At 48.2% G+C, this 21032-nt stretch overlaps 1 protein-coding gene across 7 annotated transcripts in view; it reads left to right on the plus strand.

Annotated features, from left to right (window-relative positions):
• Positions 1 to 21032, plus strand: part of KANK4 (KN motif and ankyrin repeat domains 4) — an 86933-nt gene that overhangs the window by 38125 nt on the left and 27776 nt on the right. For 6 of the 7 annotated variants that reach the window (XM_054500798.1, XM_063654835.1, XM_063654844.1 and 3 more), the window contains 5 exons: positions 1862 to 1948; positions 8384 to 10267; positions 11883 to 11994; positions 14988 to 15206; positions 16686 to 16773. In XM_054500798.1, the coding sequence (XP_054356773.1) occupies positions 1933 to 1948; positions 8384 to 10267; positions 11883 to 11994; positions 14988 to 15206; positions 16686 to 16773 (2319 nt within the window). In that variant the 5' untranslated portion in view covers positions 1862 to 1932. Of the gene's footprint in view, positions 1 to 449; positions 472 to 1861; positions 1949 to 8383; positions 10268 to 11882; positions 11995 to 14987; positions 15207 to 16685; positions 16774 to 21032 lie in introns of those variants that run through there. The other variant, XM_063654869.1, reaches the window with a different exon arrangement.

The following is a 21032-nucleotide window of genomic DNA, read 5'->3' on the forward strand; positions in this document are numbered from 1 at the left end:
AATCACTTTTGTTCCCAACCCAGGCTTGGAGTCGGCTAGACTTGAGGGCAAATCCTGCTGCAACACTTGCTTGTTATGTGACATGGATCAGCCCTGTCAACTCTCTCAGCCTCAGTCTCCCTCGCTTAAAAATGGGAATAATAATAATCCTCTTTGGGTGATGCTGTAAAGATTGCATGAGATAATTCATGAATGTCAAATACTCCCAGCTCTGCCTGTTGCTTAGTAATGTTACAGGGGTGGGAGGGAGACAGGGAGCAGGAGCAGGAGAGGGCTGCAATGGTGGAGATGAAGGGTCAAGCTTAGTGTTTGCCCCCTCACTCTTTTCTTCTGCAGGCTTCACCTACCACTGCCTCCTGCATGCCAGCATTGTCTGCTGCAGACTGCAGAGCTGGGGTGGTGAGAGAGGCAGCGGTGTTCTCTGCCTGGGAGCCTTCTCTTTATAACAAGGGCAAGCCTGCCTCACTCCAGGTTAGAACCTTCCACACCTCTCCACCGTCTGCCTCCTTGGCAGCCACTCTCAGCCTCTGCAAGACCACCTACACTCTCAGCTCCCTTGTACCTAACTTCTCTAGCTCTTTGTTTTCAACAAACCAGGATGTGCTGGTGCACTGCCTGCTGCCTCAGAGGTAAGCAAGGTACTCAGTGTGCCAATCCTTCTGCAAGGATTGTCTCTGCTTCTAGAAAACATGCCTGCCCTTTGGGGCTCCATCCACCTGGATAGGGCAAGGCCCCTCTGGCAGCTGCTTGGCAAATGGGCTGGAGGAGATGAGGCAGAAGCAGCACTCGCAGGAAGAAGTGATGCTAAACTTTCTGGTGGCAAACTTTGGCATTTCTCTCTTATTTGACAGGCCTCGTCTTTTCCAGCCCTCTTCTCCAGCTACTTGTTTGTCCCCTTTTTTCCATCCTTGGTTTCTGGGTGCCACCCATCATCCTTTTCTTTCACTCTCAGTTTCTCCCAATCCTTCCCTCATCACTGGTTCACTTTCCCGGTCTGGAGTTCATTGTCAAGCACATTGGAATTCCTAAAACAACCCTGCTTCCACTGCTGCAGTGTCACAGATAATTCATTATTCTGATGTATGTGGAGTTACAATCATAAAAAGCCAATTTCCTGGGCGATTTATTGTAATGGGGACAGGAGCTAGGATGTTTACCATTTGAAGAAAGAGTCCTGGAAATGGATTAAAACTTTGGGGAGAATTTATGGTCAAACCTCAAGGCATACTAATTCAGAGCCAGGGCAATATTCTGCTTGAATAGTTACCCATGTCTTTGGGCCACCCAGGTTGAACTTCCCCTTGTTCTGCCCATAGTTAGAAATCACCTCTAAGTAGCAGCTCCCTATCGGTACTTGCAATTATGTCATCTCTGTCTTCTGTTTGATTGACATGTCACACATCATTTATAGGTACTCTGATTCCAGCTTTTTCACAAAGTAGATTATAAGTGTCTTCCTAGGATGGGGATAGGTAGATTTCAACTCTTGAGATTATGGAAAGAGCCCTGTGCTGGTATCAGAAGCCTGGGTCTGATACTAGCACCTTCACGAATATTCTGAGACACCTTAGAGCAATTAACTCCTCAGCCTCAGTTTCCTCATCTGCCAAGCTAGACGGCTGGACCAAATACTTCCACTTCTTTTCATGTCAACTATTGCTAATATTCCATGAAGAAACGCCCAGAAATGGGCTCTAGAAATGTGTACAGGTTTTTAATCTTCCTCCTTGGAGGGCTGTGAGCTGATGGGCACCCTGGGAGAAAGGCAGGGATGGGTGTTACTTTCTTTAGTGCTGTGTTTCCCCAATACTTATTCAAACTCTAATGATACTCACCACTTCTGTATCCTCCTTTCTTTCAGAACTCTCCAACAAGCTTTACAGACTCATTGGATGAAGAGTGCCTGAGACACTGAGGGTCAGTGCTCCAAAGATGGAGAAGACAGATGGTAGGCAAGCTGCTTTGTAGGGCCTGGTTTAAGAGAAGCACTTGGGCTGGGAAAGAATTGTTGCCACAAATCCTGGAAATAGCCTAAGAAAGGCCTGCGGGAGATATCCCCCAAACAGGCAGTGCTGGTAGGCTCAAGCATGTATTTCAGATTTTGTGTATCTCCAGCCCTAGCCTAGGAAAGAGGCACAATATGGTGAAAGAGCCTCCATTCATACCTAAGTGATTCTACAAGTCATTTAATGTCTTTCATCCTCAATCCTCACATGTATCAGTTAGCTTTGCTGTGTAACAAACAGCCCAACAATTTAGTCACTTAAAGACATTAATTATTTCTCAAAAGATTCTGTGTGTTAGCAGGGCCATTATTCTGGCCTGGGCTGGCATGGATGATCTTTTCTGGGTTCATTCACATGTCCATGGGCTTCTGGGTCACTTGGCTGGGAGCTGAATGGCTTAGAATGGCCACACTCACATATCTGGGGTATCAGTAATGACTTGGCCATGTGTCTCTCGTCATCCAGGAGGTTGGCTAGGGCTTGTTCACATGGTGACAGAAGAGTTCAAGCACAACACAAGAACAGACTGACTCCAACGTGTGCAGATAATGTTCCAATCTCTGCATATGTCATATTGCTGTTGACCCACTGGCTGACACAAGTCATAAGGCCACCATCTAGTGTCAGTGTGGTAGAGGAGTACCCCAAGGGTCAGATATTATTGTGGCTCTCTTTGCAAACAGTTGACCACACCTTGTCTATAAACAAGTATTAATACTATTTCATAGGGTTGGTAAAGAACTAAATTACGTAATGCATGGAAAGTTGTTGAGTAACAACTACCTAGCATAATGAATGTCTGCATGTTCCCCTCTTCCTGTCCCCAGGAAACTTGCGGAAGGCCACAGTCTAGACCCCAATCTCCTGACTTCTAATGAAATGTTTTTTTCTAGATCACCGTATATCAGGAAAAAGAGAGCCTCTAATTCCCCTTGAATCACATGGCCCTTCACGGCGCAGGACTTAGGGACCTGACATTAGTTCCCGCCCTGCCTCTTCTTCCAAATATAGTTCCCATTTATTTCAATAGTTGCCTTTCTCCCCAGAGAGCTGCCTTTTCAGTGCATCCCTGGCAGTGGTCCCACAGAACACCCACTCATTCCCTCAAAGCTCCGGGGGCCTGTTAGCCCAGCTGCCTCTCAGTCCCTTCTCAGCACACTGGGGAGATCTGCCGTCCATGTGATTGTACATATGAGCTCAAGAAAGGCTCCCTCCTTTCAGCCATGGGCCTCCCAGAACAGGGACAAACCTTCCCAGAGGGGAAGGCTTCCCTCTCTGTCTTGGCCTTTGGAAGAGTTTCGTTTTACTCCCCTTCTTTCTGGCTTTATTTTCAGCCACTTTCTCTCTAGTTTCTGTTTTTCCCATTTACTTCAGAGACTGAATATAGGCTTTTGAACTTCTCTTCCACACTTTAAATGCCTCTGGTTGGTTCGCTCACCTGCTTTACTTCACTTGTCCCTTCAGATAATTACTGTGGTTCTCCCTCCTTACTTTGTCCCCTTGAAGTCCCCTTTTCTCTTGTCTGTGTGTAACTCTGAAGCTGACTGTGTTTGTAGGTCCTGTACAAGGATCTAGTGATCTGTTGTTCTCTTAAGCAAGACTCCGTAGGGAATACCAGGTAGCTCTGAGCCTCCTCTATCTTTCTTTTTTCTTCTCCCCAGACTGACTTTCCCACTTTCTCCAGAATTATTTTCTTGGACTCTCATTCCCTCTTGAGCTGTAGGGAGACAGCACATGCTCAGTGAATCTTCGCCTGCTTCATTCAGAACCAGCCCATCCTTGCTGTTAGGGTCCTTCATTGAGCGCCTACTCTGGGCTGTGTTCTCTAGTGCATTTGTGCTAATAATGACAACAGCTCTGTAAGTTAGGCGTTATTATCGCCACTTTACAAATGGAGACATCGAGGCAGAGGGAAATGAAATAATTGCCCCAGAATCACACAAGTGGGAGATGACAGCCAGGATTCAAATCCAGCCAGGTTGGCCATGTGTTGGTTTATTTGATCTGAATTTCATTTTGAACAGAGTCAGGTCCTCCTAACTGATTCTCACCCTGGCCCAGTGCCTGGAATTCTGAGCTCCCACATACCTGTCACCAGGTAAAATGAATAGGACTACCCTCATGTGAGGGTAGTCTCTCAGCATATCAGCTCAAACTCCCTCATCAAAGCCCAGCATTCCTCTTGTGCTGGGAGAAAGAGAAGGAATGCAGAGTGGCAGGTGGCAGGCAAGGCAGCATGATGGATCACCGTGTGTGTGTATGTGTGTGTGTGTGTGTGTGCATGTGTGTGTGTGTATGTGTGTGTGCTAGCTTAGGAAAGCACCTATTAAACCTGCTATTAAACCTGTCATCCTTGGTAGCTGCTCAGCCTCACTTGCCCTCGTCTCCCTTGTGGAAGATTCTGCCTTTGAATCTGCTGTTTCTTATTTTATGCTCTGATTGTATTTGTGCTCTGGACCTGTGCCCAGAGGCCGTTGGGCAAATTGGTGCATTTCTAGTGAATTGAGGCAATAAACAGATAAATAATGCAGCCTCTCCTTTAGGAGAGCTCTTTGCCTTCTAGGTCATAAATCTGCTCTCTACTTAACTTTAGATAAATATCTCTTCTCTGTTTGGCCTGTCCTTATAATCTGGGGGGCAGTTGAGCAGACCAGTAGGTCTAAGAGTACAGCCAGTGCAACTTGGAAAACTAATGGAGAGCAATACAAGATATTGTTCTCATTTACTAAAATTGCCAGTGTGTTTCTTTGTGAGGGCATGGGAAGGAAGCAAGCTGGTTAAAAAGAATTGTGTGGGTCAGCCGGGCGTGGTGGCTCATGCCTGTAATCCCAGCATTTTGGGAGGCCGAGGCAGGCGGATCACCTGAGGTCAGGAGTTCAAGACCAGCCTGGCCAAAATGGTGAAACCTCCTTTCTACTAAAAATACAAAAAAAAAAAAAAAGCCAGGCGTGGTGGCACGCACCTGTAATCCCAGCTACTCAGGAGGCTGAGGCAGGAGTATCACTTGAACCTGGGAGGTGGAGATTGCAATGAGCCAAGACTGCACCACAGCACTCCAGCCTGGGCAACAAGAGTGAAATTCCATCTAAAAAAAAAAAAAAGAAAGAAAAGAAAAGAAAGAAAGAAAGAAAATGTGCTCCAGGAAATGCCACCATTTGCAACTTTATTAAACCTGTCCCTTTCCCTCCATTACCTTGAGCTCCTCTCACCTTAACCATGTCAGCAGCCTCCCAGCTGATCTTGGGGCCTCTGGTTTGCCTTTCTGTTAATCCTTGGCAAGATGCTCTTTTTGAAATCACATTCAACCAAGTCACTCCCTTGTTTAAAACCCTTCAGTGACTCCCATGACCTAGAGCATAAAGTCAAAGCTTGTTCGAGTGCGTACAAGTTGCTCCATGATCTGGCTGTTGCTGTCCTTTCCAATTTTATCTTTCTCTACCATGTTTTAAGTACTGGCCATATCAGCTGCATTTATAGAACTTTGAAATACTGTGTGATTTCACCCTCCATCCCTTTGCACATTCTCTGTGGAGATCTAGATTTTCTGTCTTGTCTATCTATTGCTGCATAACAAGCCATCCCAAAACTTGGTGGCTTAATACAATAATTTAGCATTAATACAGGCTCAGTTCAGTGATTCTCACTTGGGGTCCCTCCTGTAGTTAAAGTCAGATGAAGGCTGAAGACTTTTTTACTCATGCACAGCATCTGGGCTAGGATAACTGGAACTGCTTGGGGCTGGCTGGGTATTTCCTTCCCTCTCTCCGCTTGACCTTTCTGTAGGGCTGTTTGGGCTTCCTCACAACATGGCAGTCTCAGGAAGGGTGGACTTCTTACATGGCAGCTGGCTTCCCCATGAGTGTGCATTGTAAGAGAGCCAGGTGGAAGCTATGGGGCTTCTTATGACCTAGCCTTCAAGATCTCTGAGCATCTGCCATATTCTTTTGTTTAAAGTAGTCGCAGGCCAGCCCAGATTCAAAGGCCTGGAATTGTAGACTCCACCTTTAAATATAAAATTAGCTTGCTTGTCCAAAGGGGGTGGGAATTGGTGGTGGTCATCTGGTCATCTTGAAGATAAATTGCTACAATGTCTTTTACTCTTTTGTTCTCCTGGCAAGTCCCTATTTGTTCATTTATCACCCAGTCTTATGTCACTTTTGTGTAAACTCATCCCTCTCCTACCTAGGAAAAATTGTTTTCCAAGTCCAAAAAAAATAATTCTGCAGAAACTAGAAAAATAAGTTAGGGAAGAAGCCTGTACCATAAGTATGCATCTGTTACTCTCCCTATCTCACTGCGTTGTATGTGTTCGTGTCTCTCCTGCCTCACCATAAATCCTTTGAAGGCAGAGGCTGAACCTGATTCATCTTGGTGTCCTTAGGGTCTAGCTTAGCACATAGGTGCTCAATAAATGGGTGGTTGAGGTAAGTGAATTGAATCACAGCTATTTTGTAATTTTAACCTAGGGCCTACTACCCTTAAAACCAAGCAATCAACCAGTCACAACATGTTTGTGGAGACCAGCAGTGAGTCATATAAGTCACTTTCCATTATGGGGCTTCCATTGTCTATATTTTGGGATTCCACAAAGATAAACTGAATGTTTATCATGTGTGAGGCATTGTCCCAAGTACTTTATGATTAATTAACTAGTCCTCACAATAATCTTTTTTTTTTTTTTTTGAGATGGAGTTTTGCTATTGTTGCCCAGGCTAGAGTACAATGGTGCGATCTAGGCTCACTGCAACCTTCGCCTCCTGGGTTCAAGCGATTCTCCCGCCTCAGCCTCCTGAGTAGCTGGGATTACAGGTGCCTGCCACCATGCCCGGCTAACTTTTTGTATTTTTAGTAGAGATGGGGTTTCACCATGTTGGCCAGGCTGGTCTCGAACTCCTGACCTCAAGTGATCCACCCACCTCGGCCTCCCAAAGAGCTGGGATTACAGGCGTGAGCCACCACACCCGACTGACCTAACAATAATCTTATTTTACCTGTTATTATTCCCACTTTACAGATGATGAGACATAGGAAGGCTAAGTAACTTCCCCAAGGTCACACAGCAGAGATCTAGAGCAGGCTCCAGAATCTGTATTCTGAACCTCTGTACTCTCCATTAATGTGCTCTCCTGAGCTCAATATTTTCAAAGCCTGTTTAGCAGAATGTCACAGAGGTAATTAGGGGTGTCACATGAGGAATATTGAAGAAACAAAGACTATTTAACCTGAAGAAGAGGTTACTTGGCAACAGGCCCCTATGGATGCAGATAGTCGAAGGACTGGCTTGTTTCCAGTGTCCTCTGTTGGAGTCAACAGGTGGATGCTGCAAGGAGATCCTGGAACCTTGGTGTAATGGAGAACGTCCTCATCATGATGGCCCCCCAGGGTATGGGTTGCCCTGGAAAGTCAAGTCCCATTCTTCTTGGAGGATGGATACCAATGTCCCTTTTGACATTAATTGGCCCTTTTACCACCTTTTATCCAGTGTGTGAAAAATGCGATTTCTTTCTTTCTCTCTTCCTTCCTTCCTTTCCTTCCCTCCCTTCCTTTCCTTTCCCTTCCGCTTCCCCTTCCCCTTCCCCTTCTGCTTCCTTCCTTCCTTCCTTCCTCCCTCCCTCCCTCTCTCTCTCTTTCTCTCTTTCTTTCTTCATTGAGTTCCTGGCCAAAGGAGGTATTTCCTTACTTGGCATGGGTTTATGAAAGTGAATTTCGTGTTTGTTAAGCACTAGGCAGTTTTCAGATGCAAAAAGCGTAGGCCGTGGATGATTACTTGTTCCAGCTCTCTCTGATCTGTGCATACCTGAGGCACAGGCATCTGCACAAGCTTAAATAATGTAAACGGCGTAACTCATTGATACGTCCGGCTTTAGCAAGATTTACTTCTACCAATTTGAGTCATGCAAGTTAGGGTTGTTTTTGCAGATTTCTTTTTTACTGCTGAGCCACTTGTGTATCTTATCCTTTAAAACCTTCCATATCCGTAATTGCCAATTAGTACCCTGATTTGGCAAATTCCTGGCCGCTTCATTTCAGCAATTATATGATTCAAACCCAGAAAAGCAGTACAAGACCATTTTGTTTTGCCGGTCTGCAGGCAGATTCCCCAGTAGAAACCTAGATGACATACTGCAAATTGGAAACCATTCCCTCTCCCTGTTTCCTTGCAGACATTGGCTAAGTACACATTGATTTAATAAGATGATTTCCCAATACAGCTAAAAAGACTGAGCATCTCAGCATAATTTAGAGGCTAGAACATTTAGGAGAAGTCTCATGTGATAGTGTTAAGTTAAAATCAGAGATATTAGGCCTCATTGCCCTGTAATGCTTAATTAACTTTGTGCTTTTTTTTTTTTTTTAACTTGTCTTATGTCTCCCAGCCAAAGACCAGTCCTCTCAGGGGGATGAAGAGAAAGACCCTCCGAAGAGCCACCCTTACTCTGTGGAGACCCCATATGGCTTTCATTTAGACCTGGATTTCCTCAAATATGTGGATGACATCGAGAAGGGAAACACCATCAAAAGAATTCCTATCCACAGAAGGGCCAAGCAGGCCAAGTTTAGCACTCTGCCCCGAAACTTCAGCCTTCCTGACAGCGGGGCTCGCCCCCCTGCAGCCCCGCCCCTCCAAAACTGGTCCGCCGTGGTGCCAAGGAAGGCATCACTTGGGACACAGGAGCAAAACCAGTCACTGCCGCTTGGTAATGCCCCCCAGGCCTCAACCAGCGGGAGTGAGGTGAGCTACCACAGGAGGGCCCTGTTGGCAGAGGCCACCAGGCAGTTGGAAGCTGCTGAGCCAGAGGATGCCGAGCTCACCCTTGGGAGTGGACGGCCTCAGCTCTTGAGAGCATCCAGCATGCCTGCCACGCTGCTGCACAGCAGGGCTTCTGAGGAGCCAGGCCTGAGCCTGGGGCCACTCGCCCCTCCTGCCCTCCCTCCCTTTCAGGGTGAAGGCAGTGTCTGTGATGGCACCTTTGGCCCCTCAGAAGGACTGGCAGGTTTCCACAGCTCCAGCCCACAAGCATCAACTCGGATTCCGGAGCTGGTCCAGGAGGGAGCTGAGCCTCAAGAGGGCACGGTGAAGGCTCCAAATCACCTCCCTCTCCCAGGCCCTCCTTTCTCATTCCAGAATGCGCTTGTAGTTCTAGAGGACAAGGAAGATGAACACAAAGCCAGAGAAGCAGAGGTGGTGTTCACCCCTGGCTTCCCCACACCAAGCCCGCCGCCTCTGCCATCACCCATCCCTGAGAATGAGCTCCTCCTGGAAGAAATCGAGCTCAACATCAGCGAGATTCCACCCCCGCCACCTGTAGAGGTGGACATGAGAAGCATTGGCATCAGGGTAACGGAGGAAAGCCTGGGCCTTGCCAGGGTGGATCCAAGCAGCATCTCCAGCCTGAAACAGCAGGTCTCTGCCCTGGAGGGAGAGTTGTCTGGAAGAACCGAGGAACTGGCGCAGGTCAGAGCTGCCCTCCAGCAGCAGGAAGAGGAAATCAAGGCTAGGGAGCAAAGAATTCGAGAGCTGGAGTTCACTGTAGCCCAACTGGAAGGACAGTTTCAGCAAGAGAACGCCAAAGACACTCAGGGCCAGACGGACACCTTGGTGAACACTGACCCTGTCCATGGACTCTTGACCAGGGAGTCTTGTGACAAGGGCATTGAGGTCAACCTTCTAGGCAGCATGGAGTCTGAAAGCTGGGGGCACCGAGGAGAGGAGAATGGCCTCCTATGGGGACCAGATGGTCACAAACAAGGGAATCAGAGCCCAGCAGAACATGTGCTTCTGCCCCAGCTGTCACTGCCACAGGGACCCGAGCAGGTCCTTACCCCCTCTGTACATAGCTTCCTCTCCACTGAACTCAGGATTGAAGAAGCAGGCGCTGAACAGGAAGGAGGCCCTCAGGGAGGAACCAAGGGAGCAGGAGGCTTTCTGTGGGGCAGTGACAGAAAGACTCCCCCAGCAGGGAGGGAGGAGGCCAGTTCCGATCTCCCAGGGAAGGAGCACCCGGGAAGGCCACCGAGCTCACCAGTGGATGCCACTATTGGGCAGTATGTGAAGAAGATCCAGGAGCTCCTGCAGGAGCAGTGGAACTGCCTGGAGCACGGGTACCCGGAGCTGGCCAGCGCCATCAAGCAGCCGGCCTCCAAGCTCAGCAGCATCCAGAGCCAGCTGCTGAGCTCCCTCAACCTGCTGCTGTCAGCCTACTCGGCCCAGGCTCCCCAACCCAAGGAGCCGCCGGCCTCCTCCTCCTCCCCGCCAATGGGTAAATACCATCAATATAGGGGCCTGAGACAGGGAGCCATTTCTCCTTCACATGATGAGGCAGAGGGAACAAGGTTTTCAATTATATTAACATGTTTTTAAAAAGATTTTAGCAGCTGGGAGCAGTGGCTTCGGCCTGTAATCCCAGCACTTTGGGAGGCGGAGGTGGGCAGATCTCCTGAGATCAGGAGTTCAAGACCAGCCTGGTCAACATGGCGAAACCCCATCTCTACTAAAAATACAAAAATTAGCCAGGCGTGGTGGCAGGCACCTGTAATCCCAGCTACTTGGGAGGCTGAGGCAGGAGAATCTCTTGAACCCGGGAGGTGGAGGTTGCAGTGAGCCAAGATCACACCACTGCACTCCAGCCTGGGTGACAGAGCGAGACTCCATCTCAAAAAAAAAAAAATTTTAGTACTTCCAGGAACCCAGTGGAATCAAAACTGATGTGTGTGACAGTGGAGGCTCGGGACCTCTACTCTTCCCTTTGCTCTAAGGTTGGGTCTGACTGTGGGGCCACTGCCTACAGCTGTATGGATAGCACAGGGCACAAAGATGCCAGCCAGGGAGGGCAAATGAGAGTGGAATGCCAGCCCACACTCCATTTGCCAAGCCTTGCGCTGCAGCACCACATCCACCCAGAGGGGGCTGTTCTCATTTGCATTGTGCAAAGGCAGTGTCTGGGGCCAAGAGTGGCCCTGCTGCGTGGACTCCAGACCTCTTCCTGGGCTTTTGCATTCCTGTGTTCCTCTCTGGTTCTTGCACAGTAGAGGTTTTCTCTAGCCTGGTTTTGGAGGAGCATTATATTGATATCTGGTATAGTTCACTGAATATTTTCTCTGCGTGCATGTGTGTGTGTACGTGTGTGTGTGTGTGTGTGTGTACAGGGGCAGGAGATTGAGTGCTGCTCACATATGGAAATGGGCCCTTCGGCTGAGCAGCACTTCCTGTTGTAACAAATCAAATCCTCTTCACTGTTGGGTAAAGTGGAACCACATTTTGCTTTGCGAGGCAGCATGCGAGTCTGCTTCCTGCCACAAATCACAATTTGGCTGCTTTCTCATTGTTTCAGTGCTAGTTCTAGCCTTCCCCGTTGGGAGCCGCCTCCTGTCCTGTTGAGCACAATGCAAGATCTGTGTCCTTGCTCGTGTATCTACTGTGAGCACGGTGTCATCACCACCCCCACAACCCTAGTGTCAGTATGCACTTGTGAGCCAGGAAGGACCACTGAGGTGCCCTTGAGCAGAAGTGGGTGGTAGACCATGAGTCCAGAGGCCTACGTTCTGCTCCTGCACTCCCATTCACTGAGCAAGTCTGGGCCTCAGATTTCCCAGCTGTAAGACAGGGACAACAATGGCACCTACGCCACATGGTTTTTCATCCACACCTAGAGGGGCATTGTTAACAGAGACAGTTCTCCCAACATTGAGCAGAAAGCAAGGCTCCTCCAAGAGGTCCCCAAAACATTGATTTACATGATCTGGTTCCCTGTCCCTCCTTACCTCTCCACACACCTGCAACCCTTGTCCCCTCAAAGCAATATCCTGGTTTTGCTACATTCCCATGATTGCTACATTCCCAAGATCATTCTAACCTGTGATGTTGTGTCTGCCTAGAGTTCTCCCCGTCGACCAGCCTTAAATCCATAATGAAAAAGAAAGACTATGGCTTCCGTGCAGGAGGTAATGGGACCAAAAAGAACCTTCAGTTTGTTGGGGTTAACGGTGGGTAAGCATCGCTTGTGAAGCTCAGACTGCCTTTCTTGCTACCTCTCCTGCTATTGTCCTTTGCACTCTCTTTTCCTAGGGGGAGGCATCTGGTTTTCATTCCTCTTCAAGGGAATTAATTTCAATGGCCCTTTAAAACTCCATCTCGGGTTTGCATGCGTTTGGCTTCTTGCCAGCTGTGGTGGTCTGTTGGAACCTCTGCTTTTAATATGTCTTGGCTTTGGTCTTCCCCAGGGCCAGGACTCCAGGTGGCTTCTGGGAGTTTTGGGGGTATACGGGCCCTTAGAGGAAGACATTTTACCTGAACCATAAAACTGAAACTAGTACAAATTCCATTAATTCGTGGAACTTCAAATTTCATCCATTTAATTTTTTTCTTCCTTTAACTTCCTGCAAGCCAAACCCAAGTATTTGGGGATGAAGAAAAACCACTAGACTATTGACTTAGAACATGAACAAAACCTTATATATTCTATATAATTGAATGTTTGATTTAGAATTTTTTCTAAATCAGTCCTTCAACAAACATTTATTAAATGCCAACAGTGCGCTCGGTCGTGGAGATTAAAAAGTCAAATAAATAAAGGTCCCTGCCTTTAGCTCACAGATAACAGAAGTAAAGATGAAATGCTGATGTGCAGAGATAAGTTCTGTTAGGCGAGGAAGCACAGGATGCTGTGGAAGCCCAAAGCCTGAAGGCTGCCCAGAGAGCTCAGAATCCCTGCTAATTTGAGCCACACCAGAAGGGAAGACATTAGACGCCAACAAGGGGAAACGTCAGAAATGATGAACTGGGGCCAGTCGCAGTGGCTCATGCCTGTAATCCCAGCACTTTGGGAGGCTGAGGTGGACAGATCACCTGAGGCCAGGATTTCAAGATCAGCCTGGCCAACATGGTGAAACCCCATCTCTACTAAAAATACAAAATTAGTTGGGCATGGGGACGTGCACCTGTAGTCCCAGCTACTCAGGAGGCTGAGGCAGGAGAATCGCTTGAATCCAGGAGGCAGAGATTGCAGTGAGCCGCCAAGATTGTGCCACTGCATTCCATCCTGGGCGACAGAGCGAGACTCAGTCTTAAAAAAAAAAAAAAAAAGAAAAGGAAAGAAAAGAAAAAAAAGTGATGAACTGGGCGTCGCAGGAGAGTTGCTGTTCCCACTTCCACTAACATCTGACATGGGATCGTGTGCTTTCACAGTTCATGTACAGAAAAGGAGAATCAGCCTAATCTCAAAGCCTAGTGTAGGTCACGTCTCTCCCCAGCTTAAACGCCCCCAGTGGTCCCCACTCTGCATCCAAGTGTGGAAGAACCAAATCATGGCTCTGCCCAGCCTTAGCCCCTGCCATTGCCATTCCTTCCCTCCCTCCAACGGGCTGAGGTCAGGCCCATCTCAGGGCCCTGGCACTTGCTGTTTCCCTGCTAAAGGCCTCCTCTCCAGGACATTCCTCAGCATTTGTTACTCCAATACAGTGATTCTCAGCCTTGGTTGCACGCTGGAAACACCAGGGGAGCTTTTAAAACATCCCAGTGTCTGGGTCCTTTCCCTGAACACTCTGGTTTAATTAGTCTTTGTGCAGTCCGCATACTGGGAATTCTAAACACCCTCAAATGATTCTAATGTACCACTAAGGTTAGGAACTTCTGCTCTAATTAAAGTAGCCACTCTTTTTATCCTTCTATCCCATGGCTCTTTTTTTTTTTAAATTTTATTCATTGTTTTTATCACTACCTGAATATAATATTTGTTTACATGTTCATTTTCTGACTCGACCTTCTAGAATATAAGCTCCACTAGAGCAGGGACTTTGGTATAGGATTTAGAACTGCGCCTGGCATATAGTAGGTGCTCAATAAATTCCTGTTGAATGAATAAGTGAACTTCCAGGCAAAGTTTTTATGGAAGCAGTTCCAAGATGAGCACTGTTTGGTAAATGTAATATGCCCTCCACTCTCTTAATCACATACATGAAAGGTTGTTCCATGCATCATAGAGGAAGAAATATCTGGGGTTTAAGTGAGACAGAATGCAAGCATACCATGGAGCAGACTCAGTTTGCAAATCCATTGAACACAGGGGCTTTATGTAGAGGCCACCATTCAGAGAAGGGTCCTTAGGGGGTTCAATGGAGGCCATGGCCACCAGTCCCTGTGGCTGTGTCCAATGGCCCAAGAACCTGAAATCATCTTACCACCAGCATTCTCCATTAGGGATCTCCTGTTGAATATCAGTAGCGGAGTCAATAAATATTCCAGGACTTTCCTCCATGGCCTCTGGTCTGCCAACTCAACAGAGTCACTTATAATTGAACATAAGGGTCACTGCCAGGAAAGAGGGCCACGAGTCAAGTGGCCTGTGCTCTCCTTTTTGCTGCTCCAAGCAATAGTTCAAACAGGCTGCAGCAAAGACAGGCAGGTGCTGTGATGGGGTATCCCACGGAGCACCGGAGCACTGGATGTAGGTGTGGAGGAGTTCATGCCTTGCCGGGTGCAAACTGGGCTGGAGCAGGTTGAAGGGAGGTCTCGGTCTCATCCAGAGATGTGAAGATTTGCAGGCAACTTGGCGAACTCAGGGTGGAGGTGGGGATGTTTGGCTGGAGTTGGGCCCCTCTCCGGACCTAACATTAGGATTCCACAAGCAAATGCTTTCATGAGAACACTGGATGGCCTGTCTACATCACCGAATGCATCAGCCAATGAGGGGACAGGCTGCTCGTGGGTTTGCTGCAATGAGCACTGTTAATTATTTTGACAATAAGCACAGTTAATTGAGTCTCCCCAAATAGCCTCTCTGCACCGGAGCCAGGGCCCTTTACCGCATGTCTTTCTGACACTAAGATTCCTGGGAGCCTGTCACCCTGCCGGCATGTGTAGAGAGTGGCGGAGGAGATTAGCAAGCTGCAGAGTGTTACCCGAGGCCCACCCAGCTCTCACTGGTGTTGACACGGGCACTGGGCAGGAAAGACAGGACGAGTGACCTTGGTTTCCTACCCCAGGTATGAGACCACCTCAAGTGAGGAGACCAGCGGTGAGGACAGCTCCCCAGAGGACTTGTCTGACAGCGAGGCTGAGAAGAAGTGTGACGGCCCAGATCACAAGCATGTCAAAGATGCCCACCTCACCTGCGAGGCTGGGCAGGGCATCCCTGAGGGCACCTGCCATGCTGCCCAGGAAAGTGGGCCTGGGGAAGAAGTCCCCCACTCCAAGGCCGAGAGGTGAGCCGATGAACACAAACGCGGGCACTTGTTCCTCTGAAAAAGATCAAGGGCATATATCTACCCGTTCATGCCATCATTTGTTCATTCATGTACCCATCCATTTGCCGGTGTTGTTTAAGTCTCTGTTTCATGCCCACACTGTGCACTGGTTGAATGAAGTAGATATATGGCTCCTGCTTTCGTGGAATGTACTGTCACAGCCGATATCTACCTGTAAAGTCAACATTTACCTAGCGCTGAAACTGTGAAGGACTTTACAAGTATTATCCTATATACAACTTCCAACAGTCCTGCAAGGCAGAAGTTATTGCGACCTCCCCACCCTACAGCTGTGGAAACAGAGACAGGGAAGTGAGGGGACGCCGCTAGCAGAGCAGGGACCCCGGCCTCAGTCCTTCTCATTGTTACCCATAAGCTTTTCTGCCTGTCCTGTTGACCATGTTGGCTTTTAAAGTGATGTGTCTTTTTTTTTTTTTTTTTTTTTTTTTCTTGAGACGGAGTCTTGCACTGTCGCCCGGGCTGGAGTGAAGTGGCACGATCTCGGCTCACTGCAACCTCTGCCTCTCGGGTTCAAGTGAGTCTCCTGCCTCAGCCTCCCGAGTAACTGGGACTACAGGTGCTCACCGCCATCCTCAGCTATTTTTTTGTATTTTTTAGTAGAGACGAGGTTTCACTATGTTGGCCAGGCTGATCTTGAACACCTGACCTTGTGATCCACCCGCCTCAGCCTCCCAAAGTGCTGGGATTACAGGAATGAGCTACTGCGCCTGGCCAGTGATGTGTCTTTTAAAGTGATGGGAGCAGCCAGGCACCACAGCTTACAGCTGTAATCCCAGCACTTTGGGAGGCTGAGGTGGGAGGATCCCTTGAGGTTAGGAGTTCGAGCCCAGCAGTGCCCTTAAGCCTCACCTGAGGCCTCTTGGTGTTGAGCCTGCCTTCAGATCAACACGGGAAGAGTGCTTGTTACTGTGGACACCCCAGCTTCAACGAGTCTCATATTACTGACTCTGTTAGTACTTATGGTGTCCTTCATGGAAGAATAACCTGAAGAAATTTTCTGGTATGGATTGGATTCTTTGATTTTTTTTTTCCAGTCACCCAGGCAGAAAATGTTTGGTCCAAAGTCAGAAAGACAGGCCTCCCCTTCCCAGCATGTCAGGAAATGCAGTCGGGCCTGTCCACCACCCCCTACCATGACCCCCCACCTAAATGCTTTGGTTATCGGCCCCAGCCCCTGACAAAAGCAGGATGAAATAGGCAACACACTTGGCTCATCTTCAGAAGCATTCAGAAGCCAAGTCACATTGGCGCACACCGTGGTCACTCCGGATTTCTGAAGCTCACCCCCTCCTAGGGCAGTTGCCCAGTTTGGATTTTTGAGCTGCTGAGATGTGAAAAAGGAGGAGAGTGAAAGTCTTGTTTATCAACATGAAGAATGATTATATAAATATGTGTATATATATTTGTTTTATTTAGATATAAACCCTCAGAAGAGTTTCTTAATGCATGCCGGGCACTGAGCCAGCATCTGCCAGAAACTGGGACCACCACGGACCAGCTCTTGGTACTCTCATTTTTCATTGTCATGTAAAGATTTCCCTTCTGCTTAAGACGTTAGCTCTGCCAGGGTGACTTTGGTCCCATTCAGTGGTGTGAGGCAGGCAGTGGTGTGAGTGTGCAGTTTACAGTGTGAGGCAGTAGTGTGGGTGTGCAGCGATGTGAATGATGTGAGTGTGCTGTGTGAGGCAGTGATGTGAGTGTGCAGTGATGTGAGTGGTGTGAGTGTGCAGTGTGAGGCAGTGGTGTGAATGTGCAGTGGTATGAGTGTGCAGTGGTGTGAGTGGTGTGAGTGTGTAGTGCACAGTGTGAGGCAGTGGTGTGAATGTGCAGTGGTGTGAGTGTGCAGTGTGAGGCAGTGGTGTGAGTGTGCAGTGTGAGGCAGTGGTGTGAGTGTGCAGTGGTGTGAGTGGTGTGAGTGCAGTGTACAGTGTGAGGCAGCGGTGTGAATGTGCAGTGGTGTGAGTGTGCAGTGGTGTGAGTGGTGTAAGTGTGCAGTGTGAGGCAGTGGTGTGAATGTTCAGTGGTGTGAGTATGCAGTGTGAGGCAGTGGTGTGGGTGTGCAATGTTGTGAGTGTACAGTGCACAGTGTGAGGCAGTGGTGTGAATGTGCAGCAGTGTGAGTGTGCAGTCTGAGGCAGCAGTGTGAGTGTACAGTGGTGTGAGTGCAATGTGAGGCAGTGGTGTGAGTGTGCAGTGGTGTGAGCATACAGTGCACAGTGTGAGGCAGTGGTGTGAGTGTACAGTGCACAGTGTGAGGCAGTGGTGTGAGTGTGCAGTGTGAGGCAGTGGTGTGAATGTGCAATGGTGTGAGTGTTGTGAGTGTGCTGTGTGAGGCAGTGGTGTGAGTATGCAGTGGTTCGAGTGGTGTGAGTGTACAGTGCACAGTGTGAGGCAGTGGTGGGAGTATGCAGTAGTGTGAGTGGTGTGAATGTGCAGTGCACAGTGTGAGATAGTGGTGTGAGTGTACAGTGGTGTGAGTGTTGTGAGTGTGCAGTGTCAGGCAGTGGTGTGAATGTGCAGTGGTGTGAATGTTGTGAGTACGCTGTGTGAGGCAGTGGTGTGAATGTGCAGTGGTGTGAGTGTTGTGAGCACACAGTGAGGCAGTGGTATGAGTGTGCAGTGCTGCAAGTGGTGTGTGTGTGCAGTGTGAGGCAGTGGTGTGAACGTGCAGTGGTGTGTGTTGTGAGCACACATTGTGAGGCAGTGGTATGAGTATACAGTGTTACGAGTGGTGTGTGTGTGCAGTGTGAGGCAGTGGTGTGAATGTGCAGTGGTATGAGTGTTGTGAGTGCACAGTGTGAGGCAGTGGTATGAGTGTGCAGTGTGAGGCAGTGGAATGAGTGTGCAGTGGTGTGAGTGTTGTGTGAGGCAGTGGTGTGAGTGTGCAGTGCTGTGAGTGGTGTGAGTGTCCAGTGCACAGTGTGAGGCAGTGGTGTGAGTGTGCAGTGGTGTGAGTGTGCAGTGGTGTGAGTGGTGTGAGTGTCCAGTGCACAGTGTGAGGCAGTGGTGTGAGTGTGCAGGCCAGGGCCCATTTCCTCTGGGTGTTCTCTCCTTTACCCAAGCACTGCTGCCTGAAGTGATGGGTCACGCTGAGGAAGTGGAGCCCGTGGATATGCACAAGAAAGCAGGCCTGGGGCTCAGAGGTGCTTCCCACGCGTCATTAGGCAATGCACCATGAGTGTCTGTCATCAAACTCTGTGGCTTAGGCTCACGATGACCCTGTGGTTTGAGAGGACTGTGGGCAGAGTGTGAAGAGCATGTAGAATGGGAACTGAAGGTTCTATTCCCAGGACCCTCATCTGTGAGATACTAGGCAAGTCAGTTCGATGCTCAGGGCCTCTGTTTCTTCATCAATAAAATGAAGGTGGTGGATGGCATGTTTCCGTTCCTCTCAAACCCTGACGTTTAACTCTGTATTCATTACTGTGTTTCTTGAAGTGTACCTCTGGGTCAAGAGACTGAAAACAAGAAAATACGCATTGGCTCCTTCACAGCTTCATGGCTTACAGAGATTTAAACACATAGTGATTCTACTTTTAATCAAGGGATATTGGCACAGACACATTTTCCCAAGTTATGAGAGCAGCTGTAAGACCCATGGTGGAACGACTGTAAGCATTTTTAAAAGCCATTTTGCTCTCCTTTGCAAAAGAGCCCTAGAAGTAAAAACGATCAATTCATCAGTGTTTATTTCTTACCCAACTCATTTTTGCTATTTTATCTTAGCTGATTTGACAAATAGTTGTTCCCTAAAGAACCAATATGTAGGGCCAGGGCCACTGTCTCACGCCTGTAATCCCAGTACTTTGGGAGGCCAAGGCAGGTGGATCACTTGAGCCCAGGAGTTTGAGACCAGCCTGGGCAATATGGCAAACCCTGTCTCTACAAAAAAATACAAAAAATTAGCCTGGCGTGGTGGCACGCGCCTGTAGTCCCAGCTACTCAGAGGCTGAGGTGGGAGAATCACCTGAGCCCCAGAGGTTGAGGCTGCAGTGAGCTGTGATTGCACCACTGCACTCCAGCCTTAGCGCTGGAGTGAGATCCTGTCACAAAAACAGAGAGAGAGAGAAAAAAAAGAACCAATATGTGATGTGGATGTTGATCAAAACTCCTGTCACTTATTCTTAATTGAATTATTGAACTAAGGTCTTTCTTAGCTCTTCATTCAAAATCCACCACTCGGCTGGGCGCAGTGGCTCACGCCTGTAATCCCAGCACTTTGGGAGGCTGAGATGGACGGATCACCTGAGGTCAGGAGTTTAAGACCAGGCTGGCCAACATGGCAAACCCTGTCTCTACTAAAATACAAAAATTAGCTGGGTGTGGTGGCCCACGCCTATAATCCCAGCTACTTGGGAGGCTGAGGCAGGAGAATTGCTTGAACCCAGGAGATGGAGGTTACAGCAAGCTGAGATCATACAACTGCACTCCAGCCTGGGCCACAGAGCGAGACTCTGTCTCAAAAGAAACCAACCAACCAAAAAAACGGACAAAAACAAAAAACAAAATCCATCTCTCTGTTCCTTAATATTAGGATCTTTCTCCAGATTTTCTTGAAGATCCCATGGGTAAAGGAGATACTCTGATTTATAAAAGTGTTTCAGCCACAAAAGATTCCACTGATTCTGCTCTAGAAAAGTGATCAGAGGATATGCAAGCCTGGCACCACACCCATGTTAGGATCAAAGCACCGGATACTGTCTCCCTTGCCCCCACCTTAGAGGAAGAAGCAGGTGTGTAAGGACCTCACTCTGTAGAGCCATAGAAGGTAAGGGGCCAGTCCCCTTTTACTACCATTTTATAATAGGACAAGTAAGTATCAAAAAGGTTGTATGACTTCCAAGATCCCACAGCTGAGTCAGGGATTTTATTTATTTATTTATTTTTATTTTTATTTTTATTTGTTTTTAATTTGAGATGGAGTTTCGCTCTTGTTGCCCAGGCTGGAGTGCAATGGTGCACTCACATGCAACCTCCACCTCCCAGGTTCAAGCGATTCTCCTGCCTTAGCCTCCTGAATAGCTGGGATTACAGGCCTGAGCCACCATGCCTGGCTAATTTTGCATTTTTAGTAGAGACAGGGTTTCTCCATGTTGGTCAGGCTGGTCTTGAACTCCCGACCTCAGGTGATATACCCGCCTCGGCCTTCCAAAGTGTTGGGATTACAGGCGAGAGCTGCCACGCCCGGCCGAGCCCGGGATTAAACTGTGTCACATTGATTCAGTGACTCCCAAGTCTAGGACACTTCCCAGCATGAGTATGAAATCGTTTATCATAATCACTTCTCAATAGCTTCTCCTCCCCATTAGGTAAATACCCTTTAAACATTGAGCTCATGTCACACACAGAGTTGATGTCATTGGCTCTGGAACTCTTCTCGTTAATGGTCCCAGAGGAGCTGAATGTTGCAGATAGCAGGGTCCTGCTGTGGGTTCTTAAACCATTTACTCTCAAGGTCCTTGCAAAGCTTAAAAGCCAAACATGTCAAGCACACCTGTTTGGGTTTTATTTCAAGCATAAATTAGGGATGTTGTTTACCTTCGCATGCATGTTTCCCATTAGTAAGATGTTGCGATTTTCCAGCTATGCCTATTAAACACACGCAGGTGTCCTGGTAGAGTCTGGGGCAAGGTCAGTGTGGACTGGCTGTGTGAGGGGGAAGGAGAGGGCCTTTGTAATTGTGCGCATACCAGGGGTGTGAGCTAAACTTCTTACCGGGGGTGTGAGCTAAACTTCCCGCACACTCAAATTTTTCCAGTTAAG

Source organism: Pongo pygmaeus, chromosome 1 (genome assembly GCF_028885625.2).
Source record: "Pongo pygmaeus isolate AG05252 chromosome 1, NHGRI_mPonPyg2-v2.0_pri, whole genome shotgun sequence".
Lineage (NCBI taxonomy): Eukaryota > Metazoa > Chordata > Mammalia > Primates > Hominidae > Pongo > Pongo pygmaeus.